The sequence below is a fragment of the Nicotiana attenuata genome, chromosome 8 (assembly GCF_001879085.1).
Source record: "Nicotiana attenuata strain UT chromosome 8, NIATTr2, whole genome shotgun sequence".
Classification (NCBI taxonomy): domain Eukaryota; kingdom Viridiplantae; phylum Streptophyta; class Magnoliopsida; order Solanales; family Solanaceae; genus Nicotiana; species Nicotiana attenuata.
This window is the reverse complement of record NC_031996.1, coordinates 18,815,721-18,838,669: the sequence shown is the minus strand read 5'-3', so window position 1 is coordinate 18,838,669 and position 22,949 is coordinate 18,815,721. Positions and strand designations below refer to the sequence as shown.

The following is a 22,949-nucleotide window of genomic DNA, read 5'->3' as shown; positions in this document are numbered from 1 at the left end:
ACAGTAGTTGCTTAATGTAGTACATAAACATACCTTAGGCTGATCAGAAGTTAATCATCATTCTTTAGTTCTGCTTGGTGAGGTAATAGAAGAGCATATGATTTTGTGATGAGTTTAAATCCTTTGTATTAACGATATAAAAATATTTGTACCAACATTTCCCTCGAAAAGTAATTGCAAATAAGTTTATGTAATAACATTGATTGATAACTTAGCATAAATGCCAAGTAATACGTATAACATGTTCAATTACATTGATAATGTAAAATATTATGGCTTTTAACACAGTATTTAGTACTCCCTCCGTCCAAGTTTACTTGTTCAATTTTAACTTGGCACACCCTTTAAGAAATAATATGGTAATTTTGCTATATCATCCATAATTAATATACAATTGAAAAACAAATTTTGACTATTATAAATATAGAAAAATATTTGAAAAGATAAGGGTATAATAGCAAATAAAGAATAAATTATCCATTAATTTTTTAAACTGGACGAAGAAAAATTGACATTTATTTTTAGTATTGTGAATAAGTAAATTCGGAGGGAGGAAATACAATATTAATCCATATGGCTTAAACTCTTTTGTGATTTGTGCTAGTAGCATATTTTTACCTTTTATTTACTTGTACACCTGACATACCGTAAAACTCAAACAAGAGGAATCTCGATGATATTCTAAAACTATGTACTGTTACTATTCCCAAGGCCAGTTATTTTTCTTGGTATTTCAATTGAAGGTGACATATATGAAATTTTGTACTTAATAATCGACTATATGGTGATAAATTCTATGTTAGTTTATGAATATATTTACCTATATTACTACTACGGAATTATTGTCCCCCTTAAAGAATTTTCAAGTATGGAATTAATTGTTGCATATAATATGAGAGATTCTAATCAACTGTACTTTAGATGACATTATTTTGCTCGAGAATGAATAGTTTTGACTTTGTTTAAATGTCTTTAATTATTTAAAAAAATTATAAGTAACACTTTTTGTATAGTGTTTTATTCCCTTCATTTTATTAGACATGAAGTTTAAGAACGAAAGAAAGAAAGACATTTGCCACAAACCAAAGTATTCATAGATTTATGGTTATAAGAGCATGTCATTAAGGGTAATATCAGAATTTAAAATTAAACAGATCTCAAATATAGGAATTAATCAGATCTCAAATATAGGAATGTGTCATTTTTTTAAAAAAATAACGTGTGTTACGTAAAATGAAATCCGGAGAGTAGTACAAAATTTTTGTTTTCTAAAATAAAAATTCTTGTCCGAATTTATAAAAAATTTCTTTTTGTACTTCGAACCTAGCTATTTATTCTTGAAATGAACAGGGTACTAAACAATTTTCACATTTTTAATTCTCGTTATCTTAGTTCAAAACCAAGTACAGTATAATTTTCTTTTCTTTTATATTAGTGAGTCTCCCAACTATGCCACGTTTACATTTGGCACAACTCCAGTTACAAGTATGTACCCTATTCCTCAGACCAATTGTCTTCCCTTTCCTTACTTCTAAAATAGACTCCTCATTTCAAGCTAAATTCAAGATTTCAACACAAATGATAGTTAAACGAGAAAGATAGTGAAAATCTTTTGTATTTTTAGTCCTTTTGTAGTTAATAAAGGTCGGTGTGTTCGTGCGTTCAATTTGAAAGAAAGAGAAGACATTGTATAAGTAGAAGGTCAAAGTATAGGCATAATAAGGTGTAAGGTATAGGTAAATAACTTTCTCTCATTCAACATAATTTTGTACTCTTAGTGATTTCTTAGTTCCTTTGGCCTATGCCTTTAGTCTATCGCCTCCACTCAAACACGACCTTGTTTGCTGGGAAGGACACAACCTTTTCGAATTCTATTTCCACAGATGAAATCGTAAACTCTTTTCAGAACCTTAGTTTCAACTTGGTTGGAGCAAATTTTCCGCCATAAAGAGGAATTTCCTCCATTAAAGAATCACGTCCAATCAACCCTGGCATTTGTATATTTTCTTAGCCTTAATTTGAAGATCATTAGTTAACTCTAGCTGCTGCAGTTCAAGACTATCATTATTACCAAGTTCTAATGTTAAAAGCCACCAGGACCATGCTGCCACTGCATTTTTTCTGTATTCTCCTTATAATCACACTACTTTTTAGCAGTGGAACGTATTCTCTCTCACATGAAGATCGACAAGAAGAAAACGACCATCAGAATACTTGGCAAGAAACACATCATGAAGAAGCTTGTGGAGAGAAATGTGGGAGTTTCCACATACCATTTCCATTCTACATGAACCAATCCAACTGTGGCTCTTCACTTTCTGATGCATTTCGCCTTTCTTGTATAAACTCCACTTCACTTTTCCTCAACATTGGTTCTCAAACATATCAACTTCTCCACTTCTTCTCTGATGGAGTACTTGTGGATTTCCCAAACACCACTTTTTGTCGTCAATACAACGACCTCAAATCCTTTGGATTTAAAGGAAATGACAACTTTGGCATATCTAGAGATAATATCTTAGGTCTCTATGACTGCGAGGATTCATCTTTGTGCAAACCAGATTGCGAGAAAAACATAATGCCTCGTTGTGATGGATCCCCGGGTAGCTACCCTGCATGTTGCTACCCGTTATCTGATCGCAGCGCTTGGAATGCTGATCAGAGAGATGGTTTCTCTACTTTTTCACAGTTTGGATGCAGGGGATTTTCGTCTTGGGTTGTTTTATCTGGAAATCAAGTAGGCAAACGTGGCGTTAAGTTAGAGTGGGCTGTTCCAAGAAATTCAACCACAGCAACTTGTGCTACTAATGCTGATATTGTCAATGCAACTACTGTTGCTTCTGGGATTAGATGCAAATGCCAAGATGGATTTGTAGGTGATGGTTTTGCTGTTGGAGTTGGGTGCCTCAAATGTGAGTTCTTTTAAACAAACTTACAATATATAGTTACCTATTCTTATAGGTAATCTTAATCTGATGGTGCAAAAATATTATTAGTATACACAGGTTAAAACTCTCATAAGATTTAACTTATATATACTGATAGTATAGCACGTTGTTTACTACATTTTTGAATTAGAATTACTATAGACAATAATAGGTCATCTTAACATGATAGTATAAGAGACTATACACTGTTAGTGAATAGAAGTTAAACTCCCATAAGTTTTAACGTATATATATATATAGAAGTTTTACAACATCCGTGTATTTTAACCCATGATAGCACGTTGTTTATTACGTTTAGATTACCAAATACTAAGAATTAATTACTATAAAAGGTTTCATCTTAACCTGATAGTGAAGAAAATCTTACATTGTCAGTGCACAGAAGTTAAACTCATGACCATATAGCAGTGATATATTATCATCAATACTGCAAGATGGTTTATGATTGACTTGTAATGAATGTGAAATTTTTGGCAGCTTGCATCAAAGAAGGAAAGGAAGCATATGGCAAAGCATGTTCTTCAACAAGTCATGGTAGAAGGAAAGCAGTAATTCTAGCTGGTCTGTACTCTGTACTTGTGACAGTAATTTCAATTGAATTCGGCATGTTTTAACTCAATAACAGAAAGCAGGAGGTATTGAAATAACCAAACTGAATTTGCTATGCTCGATTGAACTCCTTTTTACATTATCACTTCTTGGAACTACACATCCATCTGCTATAAAATGGACCCAGTTTTTCCTCTCTAAATAGTTACATGTTATTCCAGGTCATCTTAATATGATAGTACAACAAAATTATACTATTAGTGCACAAAAGTTAGACTCTTTATTTTTAGGATTTAACATATATATACAGACATTGTAAACATATTCTGCACCAGTTATGTGTCTTAACCTGTTTTAGCATGTAATTTGCCTTATTCTAGGTTATTAATCTTACTTTTTATGGACGTTTACCTCTAGTTGTCTTTTAAAAATATTACATTGTTAGTGTATGGAAGTTAAATAGGAAAATAATCAATAATGCAGGTAGTCTGCCTTCATTGTAGACGGTGTTGGGATTTAATTTATGTACACTGATAGTAAAATACTTTTAGATTATCCGTATATCTAGCATGTTGTAACAGATAACCTTCCTTATCTTTTAGGTTACTAATCCCGCTTTTACGGCGGTTACCTTTAGCTACCGTTTAGTGACATGATAGTGTAAAAATTCTTTTACGCTGGCAGTATATAAAAGTTAAACTCGCGATGTTATGTCTTATATCAAATATGAATTTCTTTAGTTTTCCGGAGAAGAGAGACTCATAGCAATTGTCTACATATGCACAGGAGTACTTACTTCAGCACTCACCATCACCTCCCTGACAGCACTTTTTTGTGTTCTAAGACGGCCTATGAAGACAGACATATTCGATCATCCTAGTATGACTCGCAGTCAGGGTAACATCTCATTCCAGAAACCTTGTACTATCCGAATGTTTACTTACTATGAGCTAGAACAGGCCACTAAAGGTTTTCAAGATGATCAAATACTTCTTGATCATGGTGGCAAAGCTACACTATATTCTGGAACTCTAGTGGACGCATCAGCTATAGCTGTACACAGGCTACAATGTGATAGTGAACGAGAACTAGTCGAGGTCTTGTCCCGAGTGGAGGCATTACATGCTGTTTCACACAAGAATATTGCCCAGATTCTTGGATGGTCTGTTGATTCTGGATACACCCCATTAGTGGTGTATGTATATCCCGTTAATGGAACGCTCGGGGAACATCTTTTTCGAGCTAAAGATGAGACAAAAAGAGGTCTTGATTGGCACCAGAGAATAAACATTGTTGCTGAAACAGCAAATGTTCTTGCATTCCTCCAGTCTGAGGTTTATCCCCCCATTGTACATCATGAACTTAATGCCAGTTGCATCTTCCTAGATGAGGACTTAACCGTGAAACTCTTTGGACTCGAGCTCTCCACAAATGCAAGCACTGATTACAAAAAGCAAAGCGACGTTTACAACTTTGGATTGGTCCTTTTGGAGGTTATCACAGGTAGCAGCTCGGATCATGTGCCATCAAAGACGGCTTTACAGAAGATAACAAGCGGAAAGTTAGAAGAGATTGTAGATCCACATCTTTATTATCATGAGCAGCCTATTTTTCGAAGGGAGCAGATAGAGATAGTTGCAGACCTTGCAACAAGATGCATAATATTTGGTTCCCAAGATGGCAAATTTCACATGGGAGATGTTGCAAGAGAACTGGTTCACATATCAAAAGATGGAGTTGATGGTAGAAGTAGGAGGTGTCCGTCGACTCATAATCTTGAAGAAACTTTTTCCAATTCAAGTCTTCTTCAGATGATATCTATGTCTCCTGATTCAATACATGTCCCTGCCAGAGGCTTCTCTTAAGAATCTCTTGTTCTGAATAAAAGCCACTATCAAATCACATTCTTGAGCTTTTATCATCATTAAACACTTGATGTAATTATGTAGTTATCTCCTCCTGCTTTCTCTTAAGTATACACAAGCAATCTCTTGTTTTAATAAAATTTTCCAACCCTCAATGTCTTCAATCCGTTTGTAACAGTAGCTTTTGTACATTACTTAGTGTCAATGGTGTATTTTCACATTCCTAGACTTCTGTCATTACTTGTTGCTTTCATTTCGGTTTTCTGATTGCATTACTTACTGTTAGTTTTATATTTTTTCTTCGGTTTTCCGTTTGGTTTGCTGGTTGTTGCCCCTTCCTTTTATCTTTTCAGAGCCGAGGGTCTATCAGAAACAACCTCTTTGTCTTCTTAAAGGTAAGGGTAAGATCTGCGTACACTCACACTACCCTCCCCAGATCCCATTTGTGGGGTTACAATGGTTTGTTGTTGTTGTTGTTGAATGTCTTCAATCAAGTTATCTCTCATTGAAACTGTTCACTACAATGATAATCACTGTACCTTATATTAAGTATTCAATGTCCAGATCATGAGATCAAATGTTTCTATCAAATTGAACAGGCGTTTCTCTGATCGTACAGCAAAGTCTTTTGTCCTGTTGTAGTAGATCACTTTCCAGATTGCCAATCTACACTTACCATAGACTAAACTTAGATGATAGTGTAAAAGCGTGTCAGTTTATAAGAAGAAAACCTAGTAACTGTAGGTGTTGCAAGATTGAGTTGAAAGGTAGTTCTTTTACATTCATTAATGATTTGTGAGACTAATGTTTCTTAGTAATGTGTTGGTGCCCTTCCTAGAGTTGATTCTCTAAACCATCTAAATGTCTTGAACAAGTCAATTGCAACTTCACATCTTTATCATTCATTTTCTTTTGGATAACGGTGTTGTTCGGATCAACTTGTGCGCACCTCCACTGTTACACCGGATACATATTACCTCTCATCAACACATATACCACATAACTCTGTCTGCCAAGGCTTAGACAAATGGAAAGAAACCACCTAGGGTTTTTATCTTCATAGGGATTTTGAACCATGTTCTCCAAAATTTGCACACAATACAATGAATGGCCTTAGCCTGGGTCTTCAGTGCAGATCTTTCACCAGTTCTTTCAGGGGAGAAAAAAAGGCAGCCCGCATTCACGTAGAATCCGGGCAAGGGCCGCACCCTAAGGGGCTGATGAGGACAGCCTACCCTAATGAAAGGAGAAAAAAAAAGAAAACAAAGAAAATGCTGACTGCTCACTTCTCTTTTCCGTTGTTCATCAAAGACCAAGGATGTTCTCGAGATCTACTTTTTGCTAGATGGCTGCTGCAAACAAAATTAATCTGCCACATCCAGTGTATCGGGTTCATCTTCGATACGGAGAATAAATTTATGTGAAAAATCAATTAAAATTGAATTGAACCTATAAAACTGAAATTCTTGATTTGCCGTTGGTATTTTAACTTTCATTGCTACTAAGGTAAATTTGGAGAAGCTTGTTTTTACCAAATTATTGAATTGGAAATATTGGTGACATAGCACAGAAGTAAACACTTGAAGCCCTGATTGGCATCGCAGAATTTTAAATACTTAAAAAATAAAGTAGCACAATTTCTCTCCATTGGCAATTCATAAGTTGCCATGGTTGAGAAGGTAATATTGTAATCACGGTTATCACTTGTGGCTTTACTACATCCGGTCCCAAATATTAATCGTTTTGACAAGCTTAATTAGTTATAAAATGTTGGTTTAAAAGAACAAGCATTTATTGCTTTTTTCCTAACTCACCCTTGCTATTCCAATTAATAATAACAACAAAAAACCCAGTGTAGCCACAAAGTGAGGTCTGGGGAGAACAAAGTGTACGCAAACCTTATCCCTAGCATGTAAAGGTAAAAGCTATTCCGATAGAGTAATAATAATGAAATGTATATTACGAGACAAAAGTAGTTTAAGCTTGAGTGTATTTGTTAAGAGGGGTGCAAGAACCTTAACGGACAAATAATATGACCGGAGGTATTATTATTTTCGTCATGTATTTGTTACTCCTGTTCCGATGACATGGAACTCCCAACAACATCTTGAAAAAAATAATAACAATCTACGCACCTCGGACACTTTTTAAGTACAAATTTATCAAATTCCGTAACAAAAATTTGTCAAAGGTGGCATGGAGAGAGTGGATACGAGGCACAGGAGAAAGATTCATAGGCTAGATCAATAATCAAACACCTAAGTAACCCAGCACTAGACTTATCTATCAAACACCCAAGAAACATCAATTCTCCACGGAAATTTCATTTTGCAAAACCAAAAATTCTTTCAAAAGCCTCAGAAAATGCAGGCAATTAATACCATGCAAGAATAAAAAGGGTAGATCAATTGGAGATTTTAACGTAATATTTGTGTTTCAGTCCAAAGACTTCAAAATTTTGTGGGATAATGAGGCAGTTTTTGTCGGTTGCTAGTGGCAAAAGCATCTTACAAGGGGTTTAAGGCCCCAAATTTTTAGTACAGAGAGACATTATGTAAGCTTGTTTTGCAGGGAATAGCTATCCTGATAAGCAATAGGAGACTGCAATATCTGTAAAAGGTTTCATGAATACCATCTATTTAAAAGTTCCAGTAGTAGAGATGCTGCAGAATCCTTGGCTTTCTTTACACTCGGCATAGGTTCCCCAATACATTCATCTGTCCATCCTTTGTCTGAAGTATTTACGCGTACACCATATGTAAACCTCTTTGCATGTGCTGGACCACCCTCGTGCACGCTTCTAAAAAAGACCAAATTATTGATTCAGTTTGCAATTCAGAGTGAAGATATAGACATATTTTTGTTCATCGACAATATCATAGCATTTGCACTAGCAATGCAGGTATAAAGCTAAAATGTAAAAGTTCTTCTTACCGATACAGTGGCATAGGCCAATTTCTGCGTAAGCATATATCATTCAACGTCTGCCTGGTATACGACGGGTTTCCGTTCTTCTTTTTCTTCCCATCTTCAGCCTTCTTAGCTTCGGCTTCCTCCCTCTCTTTCAACACAACAAGGGCATTCCTGGCAGCCAACTTCTGTGCCATTTTCTTTTGAGGATTCTGAGCCATTCCAACCTGAATACCATCCACATATACTTCAACTGTAGCTATATTCCCACTTCGACTTGCTTTGTACTCTAAGCCTTGAGCTTGTTGTTGACAACGTTCTTGTAGTTCACGAACTGGATGCATCGGTAGTGTTTCTGGTGTGACCATTGGATGCAACAATGGTTGGAAAACCTGAGAAAATTCACGAATCAAGTGAGCTGACATCCCTACCAGAATTCATTCGCCAATAACTGGACAGCTGGATAATGAGGTTAATTATTACAAGGCCTTTGAAACTAACCTTCCACACAACTGCAGTATCACACCCACTGTCAAGAAAAATAGCCCCAGCAATTGATTCAAAAATATCACCAAGAACTTTAGGAGCTTTGCAATCCCCTAAACCAAAGGAGTTGAAACCTGGTTTCGATAGTTCATTTTTAACCTCAATCACAAAGTCACGAATCTGGACAAAAAGGGGGGGAAAAGGCATTGGTATATATTCTTTGCAAAAGGAGAAAGTCCAATACTGACTAAAAAAATGAGTATGCAAAGTGGAAGTGAAGTTAAAAGAACCTGCTTTTCTAGAGCACTGGATCCATGACGAAGGTGTAAATGAAGGCCGTGTTTAACCGCAACACGTGCAAAATTCTCATTGTTCACAGCTGCAGCTCTCAAGTCGGTTAATCGGCCAGGGGGAAGATCTGTGTATGTAAAGAACAAGTGCCTCGTGATGAGATGATCTAGTACTGCATCACCCACAAACTCCAGTCTTTGATAACAGGAGACCCCAGAAGACGGGCGTGAAGCATGAGTAATTGCTTCTAGCAGTAGGCCTTTGTCATTGAAGCTGATGTTCAGAGCACCTTGTAATTTATCAAAGTCAACACTCCTGAGTACATTCTCGGGAATGCTATAAGGCCTAATAGAGTACTCAGTCTCTTTGAAGTCGAAATCAACCTCAACCCCGATCCATTTCATGAAATGGTTTGCAGCATACTTTCCACCATCAACATAATATACGCCAATCAGTGCTTCCACAACATCAGCCATCGTCTTGCTAGAGAGTACACGATACGAACCTGAATCGGTATCAAGCTCACCTTCTTCAGCTTCCTCATCTTCAAACTCATCAGCAGCAAGAGTCTTTGCTGCCACAGTCCCATTTTCTATTATTTCATTACCAAACATGGATGATTCCTCTTCATTGGTGTCCTCGTCATACACAGGCAACACCCCTGGAGCGGCCCATCTCGACGGAGAAAATCGATCTGCTTGGATGTATGATTGGAGTCCCTTATTTAAGGCATATTGGTACAATACCATGTTGCTTACCAATTGTTGTCTCATCCTGGTGAGTTGGCCTTCATGTTTCTGGGGATATTTAAGGAAAAGATACCGACTAACAACCCATTTCAGATAGGCATCTCCAAGAAGCTCTGCTCTTTCATAGCAGAAAGTCTCTTGGCATGAAGCAGCTGTCAATGCTTCCAAGATCTGTATAACAAAAGGCTTAGGCATCAAATGAAGTCATAAAGACAAACTCCAGAAAATTATCAGAGGTTTATTTTACCTTCAGTGCTGGGACAGGGTAACCAATCATATCCTTAAGCTGAACAGCAAGCAGCATGCTCTCAACCCTCCTCATGATCGAGGGCAATCTCTGAGCACCCCGAACAAGGGATCCCGGAAGTGGATGTAAAAAGCAGAGCTCAGGAGGGAGGAAAACATAATATGTTTTGTCAGTAGCTTCTTCAAGTTCACCCTCGTGTTCTACAAAAATTAATTCCACAATTACCAAAAAAAGACATGAACAAGAGACAAGCTCAGTCAGAAAAAAGGAAACAGGCAAAGTATAAGCAGACCTTCTGAATGTTCAAATCGTGGTGACAAAAGGTTCTTGCAATATGAAACACCACGGCCTCTTAATAGAGGCTGCTTTTTATAGACCAAATCAACTCCATACCTGCATACAAGTCGGACTGGATAGCCAAATGCACCAAGGTTGTACTTGAAAACAATTGATGAAAAGAGCTTCCCAAATCTAGGACTTCCAAATAGCGGATAAGGGAAAAAGTGTAGGCCAGTTGCTCCAAAAAGCCAACTTATCCCACCCTTGCAAGTGATTCAGCCTTTAAAATGAGAAGCCTTTTATTATTCAAGTACAACCAAGGTGCACTGAAACCACCCAATCCTTGCAAATAATTAAGCATTTGTTAGCAGCAGAATTTAAGAAACCATGGTTCAAAGTTCAAAGTTCTAAGGACGTGGGAAAAGAAGAGGAGACACTAAGATATGGGTGATAACATACTTTTGCTTGTAATAAGCAGCATAACTGCTGTACTCAAGAGGACCTAGGTAACCTTCTTTCCTAGGAAACGAGTTCTCTGCAGTCATATCATTGGGAATGCAATCAACATAAAATCTCTTTCCAGAATGAGCTGCAGTGACAATTCTCCCTACAATATCTTCTGCTCTAAGACAACAGTCAGCCATCATTATCTTGTCTTTACTCAAATCAACTTCAACCAAATCAAGGCTACTCCGGTGAGGGACCAATCCAGATGCTTTGACCACATCAAAGTTTGCAATAGCACCTCTAACACCGTATGTAGGATGAGACTTCAATCCAAATGCCATACCATGTCGCAATTTCGCAAAGCCATATTCCCTTCGATCTCCACCAAGAGCACGTTCACTGGTGCCAAGATATACATCTGGACGAGCTTTCTGAAGAGGATTGCTCCATACATCAGTTTTAGTAATTTTTTTAATAAGATCCCAGTTGATATCTTTTATAGGATCTCCAGATTCATCACCAGTAACAGGGGCAAATAGATATGCCTTTGCAGGGTCCCAAGGAGTGGTGGATGGCTCAACATCAACATCCAATACAATGCTCATCATTCTTACATGAAAGCTTTTAAGAGACGCCAACTGCCGGTCAGCAGAAATTAGAATTTTGTTCCAGGTAGTTAAATGTTAAGCATCATAACTTAGATAGTAAAAGAAATCTCAACCTTAGACTCTGTAACTTCTATTGGCCCTCTGAAGACAAGAGTCGCCTTTGTTTCTACAGTCCGAGCAATAAATAAATCCATCGACATCGATAATACCTGTATCCAATACGAGAACAAGATGATTATTGAGGGAAGAAACATTAATAAATTCACATTTGGTAAATAGATGTTTAAGCTTAAGATATAAAAAGCAAAACAACAGACGAACCTCTGCATCCAGCTCATTGCCAAACAGTATTGCAAACTCTGACACATCAGTTAAGAATGGGTCCTTCGAGGTGCCAATATTCACACATTTGATAGCATACATATAGAGGTGAACCAACTTTGAGCTGTCACAAGAATCCTTCCCCGACAAAATCCATTCACCCTGGGAAGAAAAAGGAGTTGCACATAATTGTGTTGAGAATATTGAAAGGCAGAGATCAAACCAAAGTTTGTTCCTTAAACTTACTAATGGAACTGAACAGAAACTCTTCTGTAATAGCAGAGCATAGATCAGAATGCAAACTCTTCCCACAAAAGCATCTACTGTCTTATACAAGAGAATAGTGTCTACAATTTTATAATTTACTAGTAATCTCTTCATCATTGCTCTCCTATTTTGTGGTGAACAGAGTAGGACATAATACATTTCTTTACGAAGGGTAAGAATAATCTGCAAAACGTATACAGAAGGACGGAGAAGCTATTCCTCAAAGTGAACTTTGAACAACGGAACCCTTAAATCAACAGGGCAAGCTAGAGGAAAAAAGGAGTTTTGACGATGGTAGAGGGTGCCAGTCTGCCAGAAAACGGACTATGACGATTATTCTTCTACGAATATGATGCTCACAAGAAAAAGAAATCACAGTTCAGATTTGAAGTCTTGCAAAGATGGAGGGGGCATCTGGCCATAAGAATTTTTTGAAATAACTGAAGTAAATTTGTTTTAAAAAAGCATGCTACGTTAAATAAAATTTTAGAAACTTTTTGGGTAGAAGAGTGCCTTACGGCGCTTTTTGAGTTAAAGATATCTTCTAGTACATGCAAAACGCTCACAATATTTCACAAAAGCCTGTAACTATCCAAACAGATTTTCTTTTGCACAAACTCTCTCTCCAAGCAACTCCTCTGTAACTATTTTTTGGAAATTGTCCAAACAGGTCTGGCGTTAGATTGAAAAGATGATTGAAATTTCTTTTTGTTATTTTTTTGTTGCAAAAAGCTTTTCAAGTTTTGCAACTTTGTTTGCTTGCAAGTTTCCAGGAAAAAAAGGTATAACATTTTGCGAACTTCGCAAAATTCTTTGGAAAACTGAAAAGCTACAAGTCAAAGAAGTCGGAAAAAACATAAAGTTGGTTTCTTCAACCAAAACAAACAAAGTTTTTATTCAAAAAAAAATCATTTTTCCAACCAAAAGCGCCTTAAGTGGAAATAATTTAGCCTGAGACAATCAAATACTTCAAATTGCTTGGTTTTCATTTCCCTGCTTCCAGTGGACTGTTTCTTATTTGAAAATTTTAGTCTTCAAACGAGAAAAGAGTACAACAAAATATTTGATTATATATTGAATAATAAATCAGAGAAGAACAAAGGCACTAACCTTGAGAATATCAGCTACACCTTCAGGATAAAATTCCCTGTGCCTGGAAGTTCCGGGAATTGGATCACCTTCATCATCCTGTTCAACTTTCTCCAATTCCGCCCCGCTTCCCTTGTCTGGCAAGAGCATGTCAGTAAATGCTCCCATCTGGTGGAGCTTCTTGCAAGCATCCAAACAAACAGCCTGCATCAAGACTACTTTTAGTTGCTGGTATATCAAAATTGTTAATTGAGAACAAAAGGAAACACAGACCTGCTGGGCAAGGCGCATTGAGCTGCACACAGGGCCCTCAAGTTTCTCGAAAGGTGCATTGCACGGGAGTTGAAGCCTACATGAATATTCAGTAGGGCCACCTGGCTTCTCATGACGCTCCATTATAAACTCAGGACGGAGAATTGAGTACCTGGAATGAGACAGAAAACCAGTTAAACCAATCATTAAAATATATTTCTCAGTAGGCGTACGTATGTAATTCCACCTGTCACTTGGTAGCTGGGAGCAATAGAAGTGGATCAGCCCAACAGCAGAATTTAAGCTCACAACAGCTCCAGTGGACTCCACCTGATAAACTGAATCTGTTGGTGCCTCCCCAGAGATCAACTTGGAGGCACCTTTGAGATGACTAATATCAGTCCGCTCAATTGCTTCTTTCCGCAATGTCTCTTCACTGTTTCTGGCATTCCTCAGAAATGCTTCATGCGACAAATTATCTCTAAACAATGATTTATAATATCGCTTTAGAATTCATTACAGTGCACAAGGAGGAGGATTAGAAGTGCTGAAATACATAAAGAATGCAGATACCTCTCTACCATCAAAATATAATCTGATCCAGGCTTACGGGCACGGCCCCTAGACTGGATATACGCCAAAATAGTTTTGGCCAGGTCAAACCGGATAACAACGTTGCATTGCCGTATGTCAAGTCCTTCCTCAGCAACACTAGTAGCAACTAACAAATTCATCTGTAAAATACTTGCAAACAATTAGGAGAAAAGAGAATTATCTATACACAAGCTGCTTTTGGCATACAGCCAAAAGATTCTAGAAGAGAAACTTTCCAAAGGTTCAGTTGTGTGTAGAATGACTACATGAAATTAGGAATTCCCAACAGTAAGATGCAGCAACAAGGGCATACAGATATTACTAATAGTTGAATAATAGTTGGCCACCGAAAGACAACCAAACTTACTTCATTATAGATATTAGTACTCTGTTTCCAACAGCATAAGTTGCAGCAGATAATTCAGATTACATCTTGTTTTAGAATTACCTAATCAACTTACAACAACAAGAAGAAACATAAAATAAACCAACTTCACATTTCAAATCACTGCTTCATTTTCAGCAAAGATTCAATAAAGAACTCAAGAATAGCAAGGCAGGCTGTAAAGGTTTTTAAAAAGCAGGCATGTCACACATAAGAGTTAACTCCAACTTGAAAATGCATAAATAAGTGGCGGCCGCTAATAATATCATATAACATAAATCAACTGCCAATACTAAAGAGTAAGCCCTCTAAATACTGTTGGTAGGCTACTGATGTAAAACTAATAACAACGATATTGAGTACATAGTTGGTACTGAGACATACACGACCATCTCGAAATTTGGCTATCGTGTCCTGCATTTGGCCTGTTCGCATTTCTTGACTATTGTTATGCCCAATTAAACTTGATGAAGTGATAAAACTTAGTGAAGGGAGCTCCTCAAAAACCTGCATGCTTAGCAAAACTTGTCATAGGATAGTGTCATGGCAATGCACTTTCCTGATAAGAAAGTGAAAGAAGCAGCTATGCACCTTCGGAAGAACCAAGGCTGTCACAACGCGTTCAACGAATATTATAGCACGAAAATCCTCTGTATGCTGATACTTGAGAAGTATCTTAATTAATGATTGAACTTTTGGTGTCACTTTCCCATCAGCCACAGCAGCTCCTAAAGTCGCATCTACATGCTCTCCACTAGATACAACTGCAATAGACATTTCCAATTATGTCAAAGATCATGAGTACATTTTTCTTATGAAATCATGAATACATTTCTCTTGGTAAAAGGCCTCAACAGGTATCACTTTAATATACTCAGCAGTGAACTTTTTACATTTGTTACAAACTTATGCTTCTCTTGATGTAAGAGCATACTAAGGCACAAGTGTTACATGTGAGGCATATCAAATATATACGCCCACATTTGTGAAGGTAAGACACGGCAAAGAAGCAAGCACAAAATGAGTACAGTTAAAGGGCATATATACATAATATCCAACTGATTGAATATGGTCACAGTGATACAAGATAACAATCGAACATATGTTCTCCGCATTCACAGAATCATCACTATGATATAGAGTATATTGAACACAGTAATGTCAGGCAAAATTTTGAATATATGATCTCCGCATTCACAAAGTTCAACGTATGATTTTTAAGCAATTCTTGCATTATGGACACATGATTAAGCTACTGTAACAGGTGCTTACCATGACTTTCAAGAAGCTCACCCTCCTCCATCTCATCAGGCCTATCACAATCATTATTCGGATTGTTACCTTCATCCATCTTACCATTTTCTGCAACTGCTCCCTCTGATAACTGGCATTGCAAGAGAGAGACAACCTTATCCAGGTAGGATTCTTGGAACTTGACATCAAGCTGGTAGCTTGCCCTTTCATCATTTTGTAAAGCTGTTAAAAAAGAACGCGCTACCTACAAAATAAAAAGGGCTTCAGGAGACGCTGCATGCGAAAACAACCCATTTACAAGAAAATAAGGAACAAAAAGAAGTGGTAACATTTACTACCTTATAGGCACACCACTGTCCCAGTTCACCAAGAGCATAGTTGATAGCCCTCAACTTTTGAATTAAATTAGCAGCCCCATCACTTTCAGTTCTTTCAGATACACCATAGACTTGGCGCAGCTCTTCTCTAGCTCCAGCATCACGAGCGCCCATAAATTGCCATTTACTTCTTCTGGAACTTGACTGCGCAGCTTCTTCAACCGCCGATTCCATTTGTTTTATTTGTTCATGAAGGGACCACAAACTAGCAGCTTTATCATACTCCACTACTACTTCTGACGGCATTGGCACATGTTTCTCGAGGTCCTTGCGGTCCTTTATGGTAAAGACGACAGAATCTAATTTCGTCTCCAAATTACGAATCTTTATTGCACAATCAACTTGGCTGGAAACACCTATATATCAATCGCAGACATTACAAATTTTGTGAAATGCAGTAGCTCAATATAACTGGCAATAAGGATACAGAGAAACAGAGCAGAAATAAAATGAATAAAGTCAAGTTAACGATTTAATACGAAAAGGGAAGAGCAGACTTCGTTCACAAATCCCTTTCGACAGAATCGATACAACTCAGAAAATACAGAGCAATGCAAAAGGAAAAACATGACCAAGCCGAGTTTGATATTTAGTAACAAAGAAGGAAAGAGGAAACTTCATCTGCAAAGCTATCACTTTTGATAGATTCAATCTTATTAGGGGAAAGAAAGACTACCCTTCAAGTTAACAGGTGAAGCAGTCATGCCAAAAACAGATGGCCTTTTGTCCTTTTGCGTTGTATGATAGAACTCAGACATTACTAAAGAATACGGATGCTTCTTCACAGCATGATGGCATTCATCCATAATAAGGAGATTAATTGCTTCCATTTTTATTATACTGTGCCTCAAGATGTTCAGAAGAATCTGAGCAGTCATAACCAAGACCTGCAAAAAACAGAAGCACTCGAGTGAGAAGGAATGGAAAATTCAACCATCAACCAACCCCCACAACTTAGTGATGTGACAGTTATTCTCCATCTTATTTTGCATAAGTACATTAGTGAGCATCTGAAAATCAGATCACACTGATGCACGCAGCGAACAACTGTAGCTGTGTGTAAAGACTAAAGAGAAGAACGCCTCTTTGCATAGATAGTTGGCTAAACTGAATAGAAACATGAGACTACGCAAACATCCATACTGTAAATAATATTTGACACTATCTTGATGTATTATTAGTCGAAAGCGAATATTTTTGTCAGAAGAAAAATTTTAGCTAGATTTTTAGCTGAAAAACAAGAATTGGAACAGTTTTTGAAGCAATTATGATCATTCTGAAGGTTGCAACATAGATAGAGAATACAAATAGCAGATCAGATTTCCGGGAACATAACAATGAACTGTGACCATGGAGAAAGAGGAGACATTTCTATTGGCATTCAGCAACACTATTTATATTAAACTAGTACAAATTAAATATTTTTCTTAAAGAGAGAGAAAAACTGACTCCGAGTAGAATATCCAGACTATTTTGGTGCATTATTTCTTCTGCAAGTGAATTAATGTTTGAATTCCACCAACCTTTGGATGTGTGCTCCCTTCATTCCAATTTTTAAGTTCTCATGGAGATTAAGAAACAAAATTACACTGATTGTTTGAGTAAACTGCAAATATGAAGATATTATCTCCACCACCCGCATTCTCTCTAGTATCACTAAGATTATCAAGTTAAGAACTTTTGAGGATTCATCGAATAAGGGACCATTTTCTTTATGCATAGTAGGTGGATAAAAGGAAGGATCAATTCAGTTACCCTACGAAGTTTGTGATTGATTACATAGGATAACATATCCCATGGGGGGGGGAAGGGTGGTAAAAGTTATCCCATGGATAATTTTGTCTATTTCTCTCTATCCCCCTTCTCCCACTCACGTGCCACTCGCTTCCTTCACCTCAGAATACATCAAATCCAGGCAAAGTACTACCTTTTTCTTTTGCTCAATAAGTTCTCTTTCTTGTTTAGTTTTATGCCTAATTTCATAGATAACATGTCATGTTGATATTCATTAATATTTATCCAAATAAAAAATTTAATACTATATTGAATTGTTTATCCCATGCCTTAACTCTTAATCTTGTATATAGCTTGTCTTTAGGTCATAATTAGTAATTGATACATATATTTACAACAAGGATATTTTAGTCACGAAAATCCTAGTCCCATCTTTCATCCTTTATGTACAAACATGGGAGAAACTTTCCTTACTCTCTCATTAACAAGCACCTCACCAAAATGGGAGCCTCACATCCCACCCTATATTTGCGCATGAAACAAAGGAACCCCAATCACAATTCACAAAAGGATCCGCAAAAATCAACAACTTGTCCAAGAAAAACATGTACCCATGTAGACCCCAAGACAGCTTTAACTAATTCATCATGTGCATTGCAATCACATCAATCATAATATCGGCAGATTGTTGAAATTTCAGCTCACTAGCACCTGAAAAATTACGTTACAATCATTGATTAACTATAAATATGTACAATCTCACAATATACAGTCCATTCTTTTCGCCTCTCTGCTAGCCAGATGAGAGATAAGTTGATTGTGGGACCCTACAGTGAAATATCCGGGCAATTTGTGGTAATTTTATAACTGAAGACTTGGAATCAAAACTTCAGCGCCTAAATAAGTTTTGCTTCACACAGGATGATGAAGAATTTGGAGAGAGGAAACAACACCAACATCTGTCTAAGATAGCTCTTTCCCACCATGGTTAAAATAACTTAAATGTCAAGAAACTCCAACATAACAAAATTCCAATCGAGGTGATGTTGCACATGATACTGAAACTTCATCCAGAAAGACATTCTCCTTCTACTTGTACTGATGAAGAAGCTAAGTTTGTGTTGACATTACATTTAAGGACATCTACAAATGCATTTATGCCCAGGGTCACAAGTCACGGCATCTAAGTACAACTTCAGAAGTAAGTGTCAAGAGAATTGAGAGAAGAGAATTGAGAGAATAGTTAAATTATTCACAAAATCAACAAAGATTCACAAATGACTATAGTTACACCAATTAAAAGTGAAACCTAAGTTAACAATGGCAGTTCACCAAACCAATTGATGATTGGCTATGTATGGTGAACAACATACTTACTAGACGTTTCAATAAGTCTGTAATAGCAATATGTGGGTTTTTTAGAAAATAATAGGAGTATCAATATGTGGTTTGTAAGGCATTGGATGAATGATATGATCATACAAGTCCAACAGGGGTTTGGCGCTTCGCCTCACTTAGGATGCACTTCTGTGTAGGCACGTCACTAAAAAGATATACTAATTGTTAAGGAAATCATTATGAACGAAGTTGTTACTTTTTTCCTTGCATCACATATATGTTTTTCTTTGTTTCGGCTTCTTTTTTCTTTTAGCTTGCGACATAGTCCTGATGCAGGTTTTAGAGAGATGTTTGGAGGCTAGCGGTGTTCCGGTAGAGTACACTAGGGTGATTAAGGACATGTGATGGAGTTAAGACTCGAGTGAGGGCGGTGGGAGGAGACTCGGAGCATTTCCTGGTGATGGGGTTGCACCAGGGATCCGCTCTTAGCCCATTTTTTATTTGCTCTGGCGATGGAAGTGCTGACGCGACACATTCAGGGTAAGTTGCCATGTTGTATGCTATTTGCAGATGACATAAGGGTAAGTCGCCATGTTGTATGCTATTTGCAGATGACATAGTGCTGATTGACGAGACACGAGCCCGGGTTAACACTAGGCTACAGGTTTGGAGACAGGCCCTAGAGTCTAAAGGTTTCAAGTTGAGTAGAAAACATAATACTTGGAGTGCAAGTTCAGTGACGTGACGCATGAAGCTGAAGTGGAAGTGAAACTTGATACACAAATCATCCCTAAGAAAGATAGTTTCAAATATCTTGGGTCTGTAATCCAAGGCATGGAAATATTGACGAGGATGTTACATGTCGTATTGGACGGGGTGGATGAGATGGAGGCTCGCCTGTGGTGTTTTGTGTGATAAGAATGTGCCACCAAGACTTAAAGGGCAAGTTCTACAGAATGGTGATTAGATCGATCATGTTGTACGGGGCTAAGTGTTGGCCAGTCAATAAAACCCATGTCCAGAAGATGAAAGTAGCAGAAATGAGGACGTTGAGATGGATATGCGGGCATACCAGGAAAGATAGGATTAGGAATTAAGTTAATAGGGACAAAGTGGGAGTGGCACATGTAGAGGACAAGTTGCGGGAATCGAGGTTGAGATGGTTCGGGCATGTGAAGAGGAAAGAAATAGATGCCCCGGTTAGGAGGTGTGCGAGATTGACCATGGCGGATCTGGGGAAGGGTAGAGGTAGGCCGAAGAAGTATAGGGGATAGGTGATTAGGCAAGACATGGCATTGCTCCAGCTTACCAAAGACGTGACCCTCGATAAAAAGGTGTAGAGGTCGAGTATTAGGGTTGCAGGTTGACAGGTGTCGAAAGTTTCTCATAGTCTTACCAATAGTATTAGTAATATTCTTGTATTTTCCTATTCTTAGATCTTTATTATCACTCGTTGTGCAGTTCGCTTCCGCTATTTTATTACGCTTTGCGCTTAAGCCCCGATACACCTAGAGCGTTTAAATGCTTTTCGCCTTTGACAACACCGCTGACGAAACCTTTGTTGTTTTCACAAACAAAAATGTATGATCGGAAATCGGGAAAGCTTTAATTTTTAACATCAAAACTACAAACCAAGCAGCTTACGGAAACCACTCAAAAGGAAATCAGAATTAAAGAAATTTCACAAACAGATTCACCCAAAAAAAGGATAACAAGAACATTTCATCAGCTAACTTACACCAATATGACTTCATAAGCAGCCATTACTTATACTTCCAAGTGGCTAAGAAAAGGTATGACAAGGTCGATAAGAATATAATGAGATAAAGCAAACACAGGTGTGCACAAACTTGTATTTTGTGCACACTTATTTTTGCTGAATTTCATAATACTCTTGGTGTTAATTTTTACTTAATACATACCCTTCTCCCAAAACGAAAAGGTGTGCGCAAACTTGTTGGTATCATAATAATCAAATAATTAGAAGAGAGAAGCATTAACCAACCTGTTTAGTTTCAAACTCACGCTGCCACCTTCGTGCATCCCAAAAATCTTGGCCCATCTCACCACAATAATGGCCAACTTGATAACCTGTTTGCTCACGAATAACTTCTGCTTGCTATGTTCCAAAACAACAAACCAAATTCAATTCCAGTTACACGATTGTGAAAAAGAGAAAGCGGAAGACGTGCTAAACAAATACCTGATAAACAAGTGGAACTTTAGGGACCAGAAAGACAGCCAGCATCTTCTTGTTCTGTTTGTGCAAGTCATTACATAAACTCTTCATGAGGAGGATGGCAATAAGCGTTTTTCCTGCTCCTGTTTCAAGAAAAGCAATTGTATTTTTCTTTCTGGCATGCTCAAGTACATCCAACTGATACTTGCGTGCTTGCTCCTTGGGAGCTTGTTCCTTTGGTTTAACATCTTTCTTCTCAATAGCTCCAGAAGGTTCAAGGCTTCTCTCAGTCGGTAACTTCCCCTCTCGATTTCTATCCGCTTCCCATGAACCCACCCGAAATACCATCTCATTCTTTTCTTTGTCCCTTTCCCAGAAGCCCCTTCCTTCCCTCCAATCCCTATCTCTCCCACCATGATTTTCCCTTCTCTTCCTTTGATCCCTATCTACTCTATTGATCTCATCATTCTCGCGGTCGCGGTATCTCTTCCTAGCAGCCAAAGGTGGTCTATCACGGCCTCTCTTCTCGTGGCTATCACCACTAACTCGTGCCCTTTTGCCATTTCTCTCTTCTTTACTATCATGATAATCTCGTTCCTTATGCCTAGAAAGTCCATTTCCTTCATGCAAGGACTTGTTTCCCCTGTCGCTTCCTTTTTGCTTAGTATTATCCTTGTTAACTTGTGGCTCATTGTACTTAATAATTTCAGCTGCAGCTGAACCTTTACTACATCCATTACTGTCATTGTGATCCACACAAGGTACAGAATCATCAACTTTCTTTAATTTTTCAAGAATCCCATCAATTCCGCCAAAGAAACAAGGATCAACACTGCCATTAGCCGGACCCGATTGATTCAATGGCTCAACGGGGACAAAATCTTGAATAAACTCATCACAGGAAATATCCTCACAAGCATCAACCCAGTATGAGGGTTTCTCAGAACCTCGACCATCATCAACCTCCATTACAGTATTGTAATAATATTTACCAATTCATGCGCACCCAAATGAGCAACAAAAAATACAGTATTATAATAATTTTTACCAATTTATGCACACCCAAATGAGCTACAACTACTCTATGAACTTCATGAATAAAGTAACAGACAGCCCAGATACTGTATTAAACCCTAGAACCAAAGTTTATTCTTCGGCATAAAAATGGATCCAAAATTCGAATGGAGTGAATAGAACCGGGTAAAGAAGGAGAGAGGAAGATTGCAGATTGGCGTTGGATAGACCGTACGAAGCACGCAAATATAGTGGACGAGCCAACAAAAAAAAAAAAAAAGAAGAATCAATTTGATTTATTAGTGCGATTTTTCAAAGATTCGCAAGGTCTATCTTACGCCGATTCTGCTTTCTACTTCTCTTCTTCTTTTGGTCCCAACTACACTTTGTTCCCAAAATATTCTCTGCTGAAGTGAAGTGATGGAGAAAAGGGGAAAGGGGCGGCCGTTTTGGCAAGTCAGGAGGATATTGCACCCTTCTCCGCAAGCCCTAGCAAATAAATAAAACATGTAGTCAACCCTATATAAGGTTCTGTCTTAAAAAAATCTTCTTTGTATTCGAGACCAGATTTTTTCCCACTTTTTTCCCAAACCTCATAAGATTTTCACATATCGTGGTTGAAATATACCGATCGTATTTGAAAGAGATTGTTTCTGCCAAACTACCTTTCTAATGTTTGGCAGAAAGAGTTTGTGTTCAAAGAGATTGTATTTGAAAAAGTTTTAATTTTATTTGTGTTCTGAATTTGATTAAGTCAGATTTGAGT

General features: G+C 37.6%; 2 protein-coding genes across 2 annotated transcripts; one reads left to right on the top strand and one right to left on the bottom strand.

The window, feature by feature from the left end:
- LOC109231013 (probably inactive receptor-like protein kinase At2g46850) lies at positions 1,642–5,588 on the top strand. The gene is made up of 3 exons (XM_019396532.1): positions 1,642–2,912; positions 3,426–3,509; positions 4,284–5,588. Exons 1-3 carry the CDS (start codon positions 2,081–2,083, stop codon positions 5,360–5,362), a joined length of 1,995 nt encoding a protein of 664 aa, XP_019252077.1. The 5' UTR covers positions 1,642–2,080; the 3' UTR covers positions 5,363–5,588.
- Positions 7,706–22,687, bottom strand: LOC109231012 (endoribonuclease Dicer homolog 1). Its single transcript, XM_019396531.1, has 20 exons — positions 21,194–22,687; positions 20,996–21,109; positions 16,595–16,805; positions 15,880–16,274; positions 15,560–15,785; positions 14,879–15,051; positions 14,672–14,794; positions 13,882–14,042; positions 13,556–13,789; positions 13,330–13,480; positions 13,078–13,260; positions 11,701–11,862; positions 11,493–11,588; positions 10,784–11,409; positions 10,338–10,438; positions 10,046–10,245; positions 9,049–9,969; positions 8,774–8,938; positions 8,297–8,664; positions 7,706–8,162 (listed from the first exon to the last, which is right to left on the bottom strand). The coding sequence occupies exons 1-20, from the start codon at positions 22,136–22,138 to the stop codon at positions 7,985–7,987; spliced, it is 5,733 nt and encodes a 1,910-aa protein (XP_019252076.1). The 5' UTR covers positions 22,139–22,687; the 3' UTR covers positions 7,706–7,984.

Bases quoted from the DNA above. Each gene is read 5' to 3' on its own strand.
- LOC109231013 (XM_019396532.1), top strand. From the start codon at position 2,081: ATGTTAAAAGCCACCAGGACCATGCTGCCACTGCATTTTTTCTGTATT. The intron at 2,913-3,425 runs GTGAGTTCTTTT...AATTTTTGGCAG, and splicing joins TGGAGTTGGGTGCCTCAAAT to CTTGCATCAAAGAAGGAAAG. The intron at 3,510-4,283 runs GTCTGTACTCTG...ACATATGCACAG, and splicing joins GAAAGCAGTAATTCTAGCTG to GAGTACTTACTTCAGCACTC.
- LOC109231012 (XM_019396531.1), bottom strand. From the start codon at position 22,138: ATGGAGGTTGATGATGGTCGAGGTTCTGAGAAACCCTCATACTGGGTT. The intron at 11,589-11,700 runs GTTCGTCTGTTG...TATTGGATACAG, and splicing joins GCAATGAGCTGGATGCAGAG to GTATTATCGATGTCGATGGA. The intron at 8,665-8,773 runs GTTAGTTTCAAA...GAATTTTCTCAG, and splicing joins ATACTGCAGTTGTGTGGAAG to GTTTTCCAACCATTGTTGCA.